General features: G+C 36.2%; 1 protein-coding gene across 1 annotated transcript; it reads left to right on the top strand.

The window, feature by feature from the left end:
* Positions 1–179: 179 nt before the first annotated feature.
* On the top strand, positions 180–16,829 carry LOC126747244 (uncharacterized). The gene is made up of 10 exons (XM_050455761.1): positions 180–373; positions 451–727; positions 1,012–1,665; positions 3,241–4,356; positions 6,853–7,038; positions 7,095–7,297; positions 8,941–9,078; positions 9,141–9,338; positions 11,690–12,241; positions 15,999–16,829. The coding sequence occupies exons 1-10, from the start codon at positions 368–370 to the stop codon at positions 16,752–16,754; spliced, it is 4,086 nt and encodes a 1,361-aa protein (XP_050311718.1). The 5' UTR covers positions 180–367; the 3' UTR covers positions 16,755–16,829.

The following is a 16,829-nucleotide window of genomic DNA, read 5'->3' on the forward strand; positions in this document are numbered from 1 at the left end:
ACATATATAAGTTTGCAGAGACTAACTAATGACACTAAAAAATTAACAATAAATAAATAAAATAAAGCAAAATAGCTATAAGCAAATTCTCTATTTTAAGGAATAATTGTCCATTACGGCAACACCGTACCAAGAGCCGTTCGGTGTCATTAGCGTGGCGTCCCCTAGCGCTGGACATCGCAACCCATTAACAAATATTGCAACCTAACCTCAAATAAATAAATAAGAAAATTCGCGTTTTCATCTAAATTTTCCCTATTTTCCACACGTTTTAATGTAATTTATCAATTTCACTCTTAGTTTAGTGGTGCCGAGGATCCCTAGGCCTCCAAATAAACCGTTAATTAAGGGGCCCACCGCCAGTGGCATGTTGGTAGGTAAAGCATTCTTTGTTCCCCAGTAAAAAACCGCCCTGGAATCATTAAATAGTTAATTTTGGGGCGTTTTAAGACTGACGAGGTGCCGGAGGAAGTCATCGACGAGGACCTAGAAGCGCTACTGTACGCTCAGGTTTACTATGGCAAGCCTGGGGACGACAGTCCTGCTGAGCCCCTTTTATTAGAATCATTACCTGTAGAGGGCCCCCCTTTAGTCGAGGAGCACTCCTCTTCAAGCTTATCACAGCCTGAGCCCGATCTGGAGCTGCAAGGAAGTTATAAGAATATTATAAAGAAAAATAAGACTGCCGGTCAATATTTGCAAAATTTTAGTAATCAGGAGGACAAAGGTAAGAGCAATAGTGTTTTTAATAATTTTTGATTGTTTTTAATTATCAAAACTAAGTATTGAGTCTGATGGAGTTCTTTCATTGAAATGCTTAAGCTATTAAAATAAGATTGGCATTTATTTTGTCGAGAGAAGACCATTTCCAAAATGAACTTCCCCAATAGAAAAAAAATAGTGGTTTTTATTTTATTAACATATATAATGTATACTGGTAAAGAGGGTTTGAATCTGGATTGTTTGCGGGCCATAAAATGTTCTGGGGGCCCTATGTGCTTTTTATTTCAGAAATTGATGTTGGCACTAATCCGAAGCCTGATTCACCATCCAACCCGCCTGAAGTTAATTCTTCAACCCCTCCGCCCCAGCAGTATGTAGAAATATCTACATCAACGGCTGGTCAAGGTGCAATAAGCCCCACTCAAGTGGTCACCCAAATCCCGGTACTGTCCACATCCACCCCAAATAATATTACGATCAATCAGTACTTTTACCCCACCGATAATTTTTTGAACCACTTTAACTACTTAAAAAAACGCCTCCGGTGGACCGATAAATGCGAAGAGAATTATCAACGGTTGCAAGAGGGTTCGATCAAACCGAAAACGTTTTTACGATTGTTGAGGCAACAGGCGCGCCACCAGAAACGTAAAGCGAAGAGATACGCGAAATTACAAGAGAAAATTCAAATTTCCAAAGCGAATCTGGCGGTAAAAGAGGTGATTTGTGTGAGCGACAGCGATAATAATTCGGACGTGGAAATCGTGGAGGGCGACATGCAACCGAAGGATAAAAGTGAGGAGGAGGATGAGATTATTTACGTGGAACCGCCCCCGGTTCCGGTTATAAGCCTGGAGGACGACAGTGGGGCCGAATCGGAGCATATCGATGTGGTCACTTGTGAGGCTGCACCCCAGGACGATGCCTCAAATGATTTTTTGGGTAAGTTTTTGTCGATTAAAGGGTGAATAAAGTTTATAAATTGATTTGTTTTAACCATTTTTTTGACCTGAAAAACAGTTAAAAACAGACAAAAATCAACTGATGTTAAGTCAGGAGTTGTGGTTGTCCCAGAAATCAACCTTTCAGCCCATCCCAAAATCCACATCTAAAAAAAACAGTTATTACACTTAAAAAAGAGGCAAAACTCAACTGATGTCAAATCAGGAGATGTGGTTGTCCCATACATCACTTTTTTAGGACCAGCCAATCCCAAATTTCTAACCAACATCCTTACACGTAAAAAACAGTTATTACACTTAAAAAACAGGCAAAAATCAACTGATATCAGATTAGGAGATGTGGTTGTCCCTTAAATCGACTTTTTAAGATCAGCCAATCCCAAATTTTCCTCACACCTAAAAAATCGTTAATACATTAAAAAAACAGGCAAAACTCAACTGGTACCAAATCAGTAGATGTGGTTGGCCCTTAAATCGACCCCTCAGGACCACCCAATCCTAAATTTCCAATCCAAGAATCCGTTTCGTATGATTCGAACACATCAAAAGAATTTTAGATTTTTCAGCATTTAATTTAAGGTTGTGATTTATGGCGTAGTTTTCTAGATTCATTAAATCGTCGAAAGCTTTACTAAAGTCGAGCATTTTGCTTTTTATTCACTCTTAATCGTGACTGGCAATCGGGAATTAAAATCAAAAATAGAAATCTGGTTATAAATATGTTTTTCAAACACTTTAGTCACTGCAGGCAATATGCTGATTGGCCTTGAATCCTTGTATTCTTTAGGTACTGAGTTTTTTGCAGTAGGTGTAATTATTTCTTTTTTCCATAAATTTAGATATTTTTGTATTATAGTAGTTTTTTTTTATTATAAGTATTATATTTCTTTGTATTATAAGTATTATATGCTAAGAAACAGAACGCTTAAGAACAGGCAAAACTCAACTGGTACCAAATCAGGAGATGTGGTTGTCCCATATAAATCAATCTTTCAGGACCAGCCAATTTAAAATTTCTCCCCAAAATCCTCATACCTAAAAAACAGATCATACACTTAAACAACCGGCAAAAATCAACTGATACCAAATCAGGAGATGTGGTTGTCCCACCTTTCAGAACCAGCCAATCTCAAATTTCCCCCCAAAATCCTCACACCTAAAAAAACAGACAAAACTCAACTGATACCAAATCAGGAGATGTGGTTGTCCCATGAATCGACCTTTCAGGACCAGTCGATCCCAAATTTCTGCCCAAAATCCTCACATCTAAAAAACAGGCAAAAGTCAACTGATATTAAATCAGGAGATGTGGGTGTCCCATAAATGGACCGTTCAGTACCAGTCAATCGTTAATTTCCCCCCAAAATCCTCACACCTAAAAAAACAGACAAAACTAAACTGATACCAAATCAGGAGATGTGGTTGTCCCATGAATCGACATTTCAGGACCAGTCGATCCCAAATTTCTCTCCAAAATCCTCACACTTAAAAAACAGGCAAAAATCAACTGATATTAAATCAGGAGATGTGGTTGTCCCATAAATCGACCTTTCAGGACCAGCCGATCCGTTGGAAAAGGAAAACTTCAACTTCAGCTTGCACGGTTCCGATTTCCAAGAGGTGGAGTTCGCCCGACCGGCTAATCCGAGTGCGGACGTCTACGAAACCGAAAGTAGCACCAGCACCTCCGATTTCAATCGCGATTCGAGTCGATCCTTCAGTAACAGCGTGAAAACGATCGTGTTTTCCGAGGTGGATTTCCCGAAAGATGACATTTTCGAGGGGGGTAACTTGGAGAAGTTCGACGACTTGATAACCCCGAGGCGGGAGGCGGAGGTGCCTGCGGAGAGGCCAAAAGAGAAAGAAAAGAGCGGAAAAACGCGGAGAGTGACCCCGAAAACCGGCTCCTCGTCGGAGAGCAGCTCGGAGAGCGATTACGATTACAGCGAGACTCATAAGAATTTACCGGATTTGTCGCCGATGATTACAGCTGACGATACGCCTAGAAAAAGTGCTAAAAAATTGAAGAAAGCGAGCTCGCAATTGTTAGAACAGGACGAATCTGAGGAACCTAGGAGTAAAATGACAAGGAGTAAATCTGCTGCTGAAGAGGAACCGGAAACCCCCAAAAAGAAATTTAAGAAGAAGAAGAAAAAGAAACCGGATGAAGAGGAGGAACCGGAGCAATCCGAACCAGAGTCTGCCAAGAAAAAGGCGAAAAAACCTAAAAGAAAATCCTCTAAGGAATTAGAAGAACCGGAAAATAACGACAAAAAGACCAAAAAAGGGAAAACCAAACCGCCCTCCGAATCGGAAGAGAAAAAGAAAACCAAGAAGAAGAAACGTGACAAAGAGAGCGAAGAATCCGAGGACGCTTTGAAGAAAAAAGCGAAAAAACGCAAACAAAAACCCACCGAAGAGCCTCCTCTGCAAGAAGAGCAACCTGAAGAGGACAAAACCAAGAAAAAGAAACGAACTTCACTTGAAACCCCTTTCGATGGTGAAGTTACCGAGGAGGAAGTAGAGGAGAGAGAAGCGGAGATTCTGGAGGTCCCTCAGAGACCTGAAGGCAGGGTTATCGTGGAGGAAGACCGTGGAGATCAAGAGGAGGGGTCCCGGGAAGACGGCGAATTGGTAGAGGAGGAGGAGGATATTGTGCTAATTGAGCCTGGTAAGTTTTTGCACCATTTTTTTTTTCTTTTTAAAATGTATTCAGGAAAAAGAATTGTGTTATCCAGGAATTGTCTTTAAATTGGGCCCCTTACTTTTTTGTATTTTTATTTATGACATTTATGAGTGTTTTCTCAATTTTGCTGACGATCTTAAGGTTATTAAATCTGCACAGATTAATGACACTATAAACACCACGGCACCGGATCACTGATTGCGAAGTAATAAGTTCTTAATTCGTTTTGTCAAAGACTTTGGGTTGAGCAGAAAAATCCAAAAATTGATATTAATTAATATACAGTGCTGGCCGAAAATGGAGAAACTTTCAATTTATTTTCTTATCTCATAAGGTATTCACTAATTTTGAGCGACTATGTACTAAAAACGTTTATCTTTAACGTGGAAATAAATGGAGAAAGTTTTTTTACAGGCTTTATTAACTGAATAGTTCTTGTTCAGGTCAGTTGGTTTTTAATTTTCGAGAAGCTCAGTTGTTTACCGGAATGCCTCGAGGTGTAAATTTGACCGTAATTGAGAAGTACAACGCCGGCATTAAACAAGTGACAATTGCTAAAGAACTAAATCTACATAAAAGTGTTGCCCATTATTCGGAAGCCAGGTAGACCTAAAAAAACTACATCTGGAACTTACAAGCTGATTAGAAGATGTTCTATAAAAAAATCAACTTACCTCTGCTGAAGTTATAAAAAAAGCTTATCCAACCCCATCTCTCTCAGTTCGATCTACTGGAATGCGATGAAAACTTAAGAGCCAGTGAAAAAAACCTTATGGATTTATAATGAATGGAAAATCGGATAGTATGACATGGGTTAGACCTCTAATAAATCAAAGATATAAGTATAGTAAGCCCACAATAAAACATGGAGGTGGTAATGCCATGGTATGGGGATGGTTTTCTGGCAAAGGTTGGTTTATTAGTGAAGATGGACTATAGCCAATATTATTTAAACATCTTAAGAAATAATATGCACCCATAGGCATAGCTTAATTTGGACATGACAACCGAAGCATACATCCAAAATTGTAAAAAATCTCTTTACCTCTCAAAAAGTTTTTAAAGTGGCCAGCTCAAAGTCCGGACCTGAATCCTATTGAGAACTTGTGGGAGCAGCTAGAGAGAAAAGTTAGGCAATGAAAGCCTTCCAATTTATTCCAAGCCTTGGAAGAAGCATGGAATGGGATTTCTGAAGGTGTTATTCACGATCTTCTTGATTTTATTCCAAGACGATGTGCTGAGGTTATAAGGAATAAAGGTTATGCCACAAAGTATTGATTTTTTTTTTAATTTTCTGTACAATAATGTGAAATATACTATATTAAGAAAAAAATTAAAAAGCAAAAAGTTTCTCCATTTATGGCCGGCACTGTATGTCGATTCCTTATATGAAAAGGATCTTTTGAATATATTTCTTTAATATGGAAAGGATATGGTTAAAAGATGATGTCTACGTATATTAATATTGTTCTATAAACAATTTTACTAGCCAAGTAATAGTGGAGTTTTGAATTTTAAAAGTTTAGAAAAAAACCATAATGAGTGCAGAATTCTTCTGTTCTGTATATTATCCAATTTGCTTCTTCCAGTTTATGGGAAATTCGCTCTCTATACGCCGTATTCCAAATATTGTGGCAAGTTAGTCGGCTTTGTGTTACACATCGTATATCATTGAAAAGAGTATTAACTGGAGATGTTTTTAAAACTACCTGAACATCTTGATAGATTTTAGTTTTTTTTTTTGCGTCAAGTTAAAGTTACCTTTCATAACTTTTTGTGCTACTTGTATTAACTTTTTGAGCTCAAAACGAATTATTTCAGTATTATTTGTACTTATGTGATATTGATTTTTTTAGATTCAGGATACATTACAAACTAAATACAAATGTAAAAAAAAAACGTGAAAAATATGCTGAAAAAATTTAAAGATGTCAAAAAGGATAATTTTTTGAAAATCCTGAAAATAACACAAAATCAAGGATATAAAAAAACCTGAGACTTTTAAAACACAAGTTTATTAAGAAAATATCTTCTATCTGAGCCTATCTATATGCCCACCAAGTTTGGCTAACCCTCCGCCAAACACCCTGTTTATCTCAGATGTTCCTATAACGAGGATATAAATGCTCGTTATAACTCATTTTACTGTCAATAATCAAGCCTAAATTTTTAGCAGTTTTTTACTGATATTAAATTAGAATCAAGTTCTATGTTAAGGTCTTCAAGAACATTATTTCTTATGCTTAATCATATCGATTTATTCGCTGTCTCTTAAAAACTCTAGCCTATAGGCCTAATTTTGTGGAGTCTTTAAATGTAATCTGCTTATACTAGGACTACTACTTTTTTACATACTTATTATTATTAAGTGCAGTTATGTAATTGGGGAGTTAGCACTCCCTGTTTTGTTCAGCAAATAAATAAATCAAAAATCTAGGGGTGTTAAATCCGGTGCTCATTTCGGCCGTTATACATTTCCAGTGGTGCCGGTACACACCATAGAGTCCTCTTCGGACTCCGAGGATGACATTTTAACCTTTGAGGACCTCAGTGACGAGCTGGTACTCGCCAACATTAAAACTCCCCCAAAAACTGCTGAAAAGCCTTCGGAAGAACCGGCTTGGGCCGAACAATTCGACGTGGCGACTTTACAAAAAACCATGTCAGGTAGTTAGTTAGTTAGGGCCATCGAAGTTTTCTCCCGGGTAAAATAGTCGTTTTAGACGATCCCGAGAAATGGAAGGTGGCGCAGGCGGACGTTTCCTACGTGCCAAACAGGGACAGGATAAGACGGAGGTGCGCGAGGTGCAGGCAAATGGGCCATTTGGCCGTCAATTGTACGAATAAGTCGAGCGTACCGGTGTGTAGTTTGTGCGGCAAAAGTGGGCACCAGGAACCGAGGTGTCCGAATAAGATTTGTTTGTCGGTAAGTGTTGCGGGAGTAAAGAGCCACGGTCGGATTCAGCCAATTCATAAAAGGGGCTCTTTAATTGTGTATCGGGTTTATTTTGGTCAACAATTCGCTGATCGGTGGATGGGACGCAGAGGTCCAGAGTCCTTGGCCAGGCAGGTCGCCAGACTTTAATCCAGCAGACTATTTTTTATACAAAGTGTACAGTGTTCCAATTGAAACTAGGATAAAATTTTTATTGTGACGAGATTAAAGAACGAAATATTTGATGAAATTCTGCTAAAAAATCACTATTTTTGGGCAGAATGGTTGGGTTAATGAAAAACAGTTTTTTTTGCAGAAAAAATGCTATTTAAAAAAATTATAGGTGACTAAAAAAATCTATAGTTTTTGTATATCATTAATATAGTTAACATGCTGTGTATACACCACTTTTTCCAATATTTTCTCTAACGCACATAAAATATTTATCGATCTTAGGTCATTAACTAAACTAGATTTATTTACTTTTGGTATCGGAATAACTGTTGATAATTTGACTGGTTCAGGGATTTCACCAGTTTCAAGAGAACAATTTATTAAAGTAAGCAGTGGTTGTTCAATATTCTCAAAAGTATTCTGAAGTAGGTTGATATTAATTTCATCAGGACTTCAGACAGCTCTGTATAATTAATTAAATTAAAATGAGAAAATCTACAGTTCAAATTACGATCCTGGTTTACTAAGTCCTCTGCAATATTGTTCTGTCTACATCCAAGAGAATTGCAGTTATACTGTTTTTAAAATAGTGATTTAATTTGTTGAGTAAATTATTTTCCATATGTTAGAGTCCACTTCTTGTAAATTCATCACTTGCTTATTTTTTGGCATAAATTCTTGTACATCTCTTTTAGATTTTCCCTATTTCCATATATTTTATCTTCATTTTCTCTTTTCTTCCCTTATTATTTTTACTGCCAAATTTCTTTTTTTTTATAATGATTGAAGTTTTTAGAAATTTTATTTTTTATATAACTTATTCTAGTAGCAGCTTTCACAACATCATTCCACCAAACTTACAATATCTAGGATAAATTTTAACTGTTCTCAACCGAGCTATAACATCTAATGCATTTACTATGATACTAATCAATCCATTATACTTTTCATTCATATTAGCATGAGCATAATTTAAATTGCCCTGTTCCAGTAGGTCCTCTACAAGATTTTGGACTCTCAATTATGTAGTGATCAGTTATTCTTGAACTTTCTAATACCCGAGTTCTAAAATCGATATTAAAGTCACCAATTATCATGATAGTTTTAGGAAAAAAAGTGAAAAAAAAACTCAATTCCGGGGTTTCTCACAATTAAGGGGGCCCTTTTGGCTGATCCGGCCCTGGAACTTTCTAAACCTCAAAAAATGTAGATGCCCCAAAGGTGTTTGTATAAAAAAAATTGAAAAAAATCGGCTAAGCTGTTTAGGAACGTCAGGGTGAACAAGTTCTTACCAAAATACGAATTGATCAATTTAAATATCCATTCATTATACCCCGGACATGCATTATACTTCACATAAGCATGTATAGTGGGTCGCGAATTACCCTGTAAATAATCAAGAGGGGGAAGTTGCGTTTTATGTTTCCTGGCTTTCGCAAAAAACGACGATTTTTATTTAGTGCGCCAACCCCGGCAATTACTCCCTGGTCTACTGCTACAAATGCGCCAAGCTTCGCAAAAGAAAGTGCGACACGTGCCATTTAGAGGGGCACACCTCCAGCTCCTGTCCGGACTCCTGGAGGCGCTACTATCTGACGGTGAGACCGACTTTCAATCCCTCTTTTCGCGATTAATTAAAAAAAAAAAAAAAAACTTTAAGACCACCGAAGGCCCCCTGGTAAAACCGCAAACCAAGAAGCTCACGGGCCGGAAATGGTGCTCGGGGTGCGCCTCTAGCGGCCATTTGGAGCACGAGTGCACCAGCTACAAGTGGATCCGGGAGTATCCGGCCGCTTCACCCCAAATTTTTCATTATCAGGAGTTGTACAACAGGAATAAGACCAATAAAGAGAAGCAGGTAAGTCATGTTCATGTCCAGGTTATATTTGCTTTGGAAAAGGTGGGAGAACATTCTTTTTAGGCAGTAAAACTGATTTTGTACTTCCAGGCAGTTAAAGTGAGCAATTTTTCCAATGCATCTAACAAACAAAAGAAATGTCTTGTGTTTGTTGTTTTATTTATACACCATGTTTTCGTATTAATATTTATTCTTTTACTGTAGGTTTAATTTTTAAGTTATAGCATTTTTTACTTGGACGACTTCATATCTTATTGCTTCATCGACGAGGCTGTCTTTCTTTTTATATATTTCCTCCGCGACTTTTGACTTAGGTTTGACACTAAACTGGGCAATTTTAACCAAAAAAAGTCCCACTAAAATGCAGATTACTACAGAACTGTCTCATTTGCTCTCTAAATTTATATTGTGTTCCAGGTAATATTATTTAAAATTTTCTTTGTACAGTGATATAATTATAATCCCAGAATATATATAACAATATTCTGGGGTTTTGTTTATAAGGTGAAGGTAAACAAACTATTTATTTCTCCAGAAAATTCCTACTTTTATTTTTTGGCGATGACCGGTTCTAACACAGCTAAAACGAAATGAAAACAACCTAAAAATCATAATAATTGTCATTTCTCTTCAAAAGGAACAAGTGGAGGCACCTAGTTAAAACCTATAAAATTAGATAGAGGTACTCGAGTGAGTGTAATTTAAATTGCAGATTGTTAAAAAAAAAAAGAAAAATGCTTACAAATATTATTTGCTCTGGAAAAGGTAGGAGAATATTCTTTCCAGGCAATTTTTCCAATGGTGGAAACTGATTTTGTGCTTCCAGGCAGTTAAAGTGAGTAATTTTTTCCAGGCAAATGTAGCTAGGCAATTTAATATTTCACTTTATTTGAATTGTATGCATTTCTTATGTTTGTTGTTTTATTTATTCTTTGCTGTGATAATTTAATCATTCAAGAAAACGTCATTAAATTTTTTAAGATTATGCATTAGTTTTGTATATAATTTTCCAAGTTTTTTATTATTTTGACAATAAAATTATTTAATTATTTAAATCTAAATGTTTGCAAATTCTACTTTTTTGAACCTTTGGAGCGTAAGAACTTATTAATTAATTTATTAAAGAAGGTTTAATGTTATATAGTCCAGGCTCTTGTGTAAGAAAAATCTAAATAAATTATATCTTTCTGCTAGCATTTTAATGCTATCCCCAATCATCGTTTAGAAAGAGTTCAAAGGATCTTAATTATCAAGAATCACGCCTTTTCTTAGCTTTGGATTGAATTTATTCACTGATATATGCAAGGAGAATTTAGTCCAGGCTCTCCTGTAAGAAAATATCTATTTAATTCCTCTTTTTCTACTAGAATTTTCATTATTTCCTTGAGCTGTTAAAAAATATTTCACGCAATTCCCAGATCAACAATCACACTATTTTGCACCTTTTGTAGTAAAGATATTCACTAACTTACAAGGAGTGATGTTGTATAGTCCAGGCTCTCCTGTAAGAAAAATCTACATAATTCATCTTTTTCTAGCAGCAATTTAATGATTAATGCCGTAATTACAGTTTCAAGTATCAAGAATTAGAGAGTTATTCACTGATTTACAAGAAGTATTATAGTCCAGTTTCTTCTGTAAGAAAAATCCACTTAATTCCTCTTTTTCTACCAGAATTTTAATGATTTTCTTGATAGCAGTTAAAAATGAATTCAAGCAATCCCAATTATCAAGAATCACGCTTCTTTGAGGCTTTGGAGTAAAGTTATTAACTAATTTACAAATGCAGGAGTGATGTTGTATAGTCCAGGCTCTTCTGTTAGAAAAATCTAAATAATTTTCATCTTTTTTTAGTAGTATTTTGATGATTGCCTTAATCCCAGTTTAAAAAGACCTCAAGGAATCTCAATTGTCAAGAATCACGTCTTTAATTAATCCTGGAGTGAAGTTATTCACTAAATTACAAATGCAGGAGTGATGTTGTAAAGTCCAGGCTCTCCTGTAAGAAAATCTGAACAATTCCTCTTTTTTTTAAGCAGGATTTTAATATCATTTCTTTGATCGCAGTAAAAGATGCCTACAAGGGAGTTCAGTCATCAAGAATCATACATTTAAAAAAAAAATGTTTTTTTTTACTTGGACGATTTCATATTTTATCGTTGCTTCGTCGCAGGGACTTTCTTTTCATAATAAAGCTTATTAACTATTCTGACTTTGACTTAAGGTCATACCTGCAAAATATTTCCTCCGTTACATTTGACTTAAGTGTGACACTAAACTGGGTCATATTAACCAAAAAAAATCCCACTAACTTGGCCAATTACTACAGTCAGAATTTTCCTCTTTAAAAGGATTCTAACTCGTCCGATTTACGTCAAAAAACAACCAACACGCCCCGAAAGGAACCGGTGACCAGCACGATAACCAGCCAGGAGGCGGCTGAACCACCACCATCACCACCCCCGGCAGCTACTTTGGACTTCATCCCGCCTCAGACCCACTTGAATTTCACTCCGCCGCCGCCCCCCAGGGGGCGCAGACCGCGCGTGAATCCATTTTCGATGATGCACAGCACGCGGTACACCCCCTACAACAGTCTGATCCACCCTAACAATCAAAGGAACACTCCCCCGTTTACTTTTAGCGGCACCCCTTCACTCACGGATTTCGAGGTGCCTTACAACGGTGCCACCTCCTCCTCCTCGCAGAACCATCAGATGAGTTTGTTCAATAGTGTGCCGCCTCATTTGATGGCTCAGCAGGTGTCCAACCTGTGGAGTTCTTCGGTACACCAGGTGGAGAATACTGTGACTAGTTACCAAACGAATTACGGGGGTGGGGGAGAGTATAACTATACGCAGGACAGTTATTTTGCTGGCAGGACCAATCAGTTTGATCAGCAGGTAGTTAGTTATTGATAGTTTGAAGGGTTTGCAGGTAGAAGAGGGTGAAGAGAGAGTGGAGGAGTTTGGAACAAATGAATTTTGAGAGAAGAGCGTTTTTTCTTCTGCTAGCAAACCCTAAACTTAATTGTAGACTTTGTGAAACGTTAGGGTTCGTCGGAATTCTGGTATGGCCACTCCATAATAATAATAATACCTTTATTCAACGTAAAGGTTACTTGAGCAGGTACGTAATTTGCAAGTCTAGTTTAGTGAGCAAAAAATTGAAAATTTATTATAGTAAAATAATCATATATATTACACTTTTTACAGAGATGAGTAGTGGTAGCTTTCCTTATAAAGGGTGTCCCAATAGCATATTTTAATTGTGAAATAAGTAATAATTTATTTTAAACCGAGTGTTATGCACAATACACTGCAATTAACGTGAAAAATAGTATCTGGCAAATGGCTGCCTCGATATTGGTATTGAACTCTTATTCGTTTTCAGAAATTTTCAATTACATTTTCATTCAGTTATGGCTTTTATTTATTAACGAAATTAATATCAGGTTTTTAGAACCAACCCAACCAACTTTGCATTTTTTCATTAAACTTCTAAACTATTTGATATATTCACATAATTCTTTCACAATATAATAGTGGACATTCAGTAGTTTAATTTGATGTAAAAATGTTAATCCTAAGTGAAAAATTAACTTAACTAGAGCAATTTTGGTTTTATGGCAATTTGGTCATAAAATTCCCTTAGTGATCACTTGAAAATTATTCGAGGGATCTTAATGGAGTTTTTATTTAAAGTGAAGGAATTTTCCAACGAACATTTTCACATATAAACCGTTTTTGGGATTCTAATACTTCCTGAGAAAGAACCAGTTTTGTGTACCAAGACCCAATGCTTAAGCAGAGCAATTAAAGCATTTTTCATTAGTCTTGGACACTTTTCCATGTAATTTCCAAACTATTGGACATATTTATGTAATTCTTTCACAATTTTATAATAGTGGACACTCAGTAGTTTAATTTTATGTCAAAATGTTAATTCTAAGTGAAAAATTAACTTAACTAGAGCAATTTTGGTTTCATGGTAATCAGGTCACCAAATTTTTAAGTTTTTTAGAAATCACTTGAAAACGATTCGAGATACCTGAATAGAGTTTTTACTGAAAGCAAAGAAATTTTTTAACGAACATTTTCATATACGAACAATTTTTGTGGGTTTAATACTTCATGAGGTAGAACCAGTTATGCATTCCAAGACCCAATTCTCACCAGACTTGACGATTTTAGAACCAATTTTTCATTAAGCTTCGACACTTTTTCATGTAACTTCTAAACTACTGGACATATTTTTGTAATTCTTTCACAATTTAATAGTGGACATTCAGTAGTTTATTTTGATGTAAAAATCTTAGTTCTAAGTGAAAAATTAATTTAACTAGAGCAATTTTGGTTTCTAGGCAATTGGGTCACAAAATTCTCAAGTTTTTTAGGAATCACTTGAAAACTATTCAAGGGACCTCAACGAAGTTTTTACTCAAAGTAAAGAAATTTTCTAACGAACATTTTCATATATGAACCATTTTTGTGGGTCTAATACTTCATGAGATTGAACCAGTTTTTCATGCCAAGACCCAATGCTCATCAAATTTAGGGTTTTTAAAACCAATTTATTAATTTTGGACACTTTTCTTTGTAACTTCTAAACTATTTATTATATTTTTGAAATTCTTTCACAGTATAAAAGTGGACATTCAGTAGTTTAATTTGATGAAAAAATTTTAGTTCTAAGTGAAAAATTAACTTAACTAGAGCAGTTTTGGTTCTATGGTAATCCGGTGACAACATTTTCATGTTTTTTAGGGATCACTTGAAAACTATTCGAGGCACCTCAATGAACGTTTTACTTAAAGTAAAGGAATTTTCTAGCAAACATTTTCATATATGAACCATTTTTGTGGGTCTAATACTTCGCGAGATAGAACCAGTTTTGCATGCCAAGACCCAATGCTCACCAGATTTGACGGTTTTAGAACCAATTTTTCATTAAGCTTGGACACTTTTTCATGTAACTACCAAACTACTGGACATATTTATGTAATTCTTTCACAATTTAATAGTAGACATTCAGCAGTTTAATTTGATGTAAAAATGTTAGTCCTAAGTGAAAAATTAACTTAACTAGAGTAATTTTGGTTTCATGGCAATTGGGTCACAAAATTCTCAAGTTTTTTAGGAATCACTTGAAAACTATTCGAGGCACCTCAATGGAGTTTTTACTCAAAGTAAAGGAATTTTCTAGCAAACATTTTCATATATGAACCATTTTTGTAGGTCTAATACTTCTTGAGATAGAACCAGTTTTGCATGCCAAGACCCAATGCTCACCAGATTTGACGGTTTTAGAACCAATTTTTCATTAATCTTAGACACTTTTCCATGTAACTTCCAAACTATTGGACATATTTACGTAATTCTTTCACAATTTAATCGTGGACATTCAGTAGTTTATTTTGATGTGAAAATGTTTTTCCTAAGTAAAATTTTTACTTACTAGAGTAATTTTGATTTCATGGCAATTGGGTCACAAAATTCTCAAGTTTTTTAGGAATCACTTGAAAACTATTCGAGGCACCTCAATGGACGTTTTACTCAAAGTAAAGGAATTTTCTAACAAACATTTTTATATATGAACCATTTTTGTAGGTCTAATACTTCTTGAGATAGAACCAGTTTTGCATGCCAAGACCCAATGCTCACCAGATTTGACGGTTTTAGAACCAATTTTTCATTAATCTTAGACACTTTTCCATGTAACTTCCAAACTATTGGACATATTTACGTAATTCTTTCACAATTTAATCGTGGACATTCAGTAGTTTATTTTGATGTGAAAATGTTTTTCCTAAGTAAAAAATTTACTTAACTAGAGTAATTTTGATTTCATGGCAATTGGGTCACAAAATTCTCAAGTTTTTTAGGAATCACTTGAAAATTATTTGAGGCACTTCATTGGAGATTTTACTCAAAGTAAAGACATTTTCTAACGAACATTTTCATATATGAACCATTTTTGTGGGTCTAATACTTCACGAGGTAGAACCAGTTATGCATGCCAAGACCCCATGTTTACCAAATTTGGGGTATTTAGAACTTAGAACCAACTTGCATTTTTTCATCATTCTTACATACTTTTCCATATCATTTCTAAACCATTTGATATATTGACATAATGCTTTCACAGTATAATAATGGACATTCGGTAGTTTAATTTGATGTAAAAATGTTAGTTCTTAGTGAAAAATTAACTTAACTAGAGCAATTTTGGTTTCATGGCAATTCGGCCACAAAACTTTCACCCAATCATTAGCGATGCCACGTCAACAACATTTAGCCTCTGCAACAGCAGGTTATGGTTTACGGTGTCCAATGCACTTAAGTCATAGAATACACCGACAGCTAACTCCTTACCATTGAGTGCATCACAGATGAACTCCAGGCATTGAGAGACAGCTGTAGTTGTTAACTTTTTTGGTACAGAACTCTGTTGATTACTATTTCGCTTCGATATATATTCGATTCTATTTTCGTTATTGAAAGGGACCTCTTTCTATTTTCTTATATAAGTCCATGTCTTTATTTGAGTACCTGAGGAAGTTGTGGAATTAAACCGGTACTCGTGAGTTACGACGAACCCTAACGTTCATCCAAATAAAAACTGTAATTTCAACAATTTTTTTTTCCTCAAAAATCACAGAGGATTCCGTCGCTAACCCATTACGGAGAGCAACATTCCAGAGTAAACTTCGGCACCGGTCAACTGAGTCAACTGAGCCAGATCCAGTCGAATTACATCGATTTTTCGCTTCCTTTGCCTCCTCCAACCTACAACCCGCCCCCCGATAACATCTTCACCTTATCCACGGAACCCAATAGGGAGAACCTGAACGCTAGGGCCATAGTATCGACCAGCACCCCGGAAACAATTCCTCCACTCAATCCCCCTCTTAGGGAGGTGGAAGAAGCGTTTATACCGCTCTCAGTTAACTCGCAAAACCGCGATAAAAATTACCCGAAAAAGTTGAACAACGTGGACGAAACCACTAAGCAGAAATTCCTGAATTTCCCGATAGGGGACTTGGTGCAATTACTGGAGGATGAAATTAAAAAATTGACGGATATAAAGCCGAACGAGACGAGGATGTTTAAGAAACGACTGAGCGGTGTCGAGCAATTGAAGTCGATAGAGATAAAAACGAATTCGGTGAAAAAGCAGATCTGTTTCCAGTACAAGCGGTTCAACATGTACCTGTTCGGGGTGCGACAGTTGGACGAGGGTAAAAAACATTTGGACTATTTGAGGAATTTCGTGAGGAATGGCGGAAAAACCCTCTCGGAGTCTAAGAGACTCGCCCTGTTGGAGGCTTACGGGTACGTCTTCGGTGGGGAGCATCCGGGGTTGGACTACGCCAAGTACTTGAAGCGGTACGTTCCGCTAAGGAATTTTGAATAGTTTATTTTTTTTTTTGTTACGGTTGTTTTCATATATTTTCTTATGAAAAAATAAAGTATCAGTTGTGAACTTGAA

The sequence above is a fragment of the Anthonomus grandis genome, chromosome 19, assembly GCF_022605725.1.
Source record: "Anthonomus grandis grandis chromosome 19, icAntGran1.3, whole genome shotgun sequence".
Lineage (NCBI taxonomy): Eukaryota > Metazoa > Arthropoda > Insecta > Coleoptera > Curculionidae > Anthonomus > Anthonomus grandis.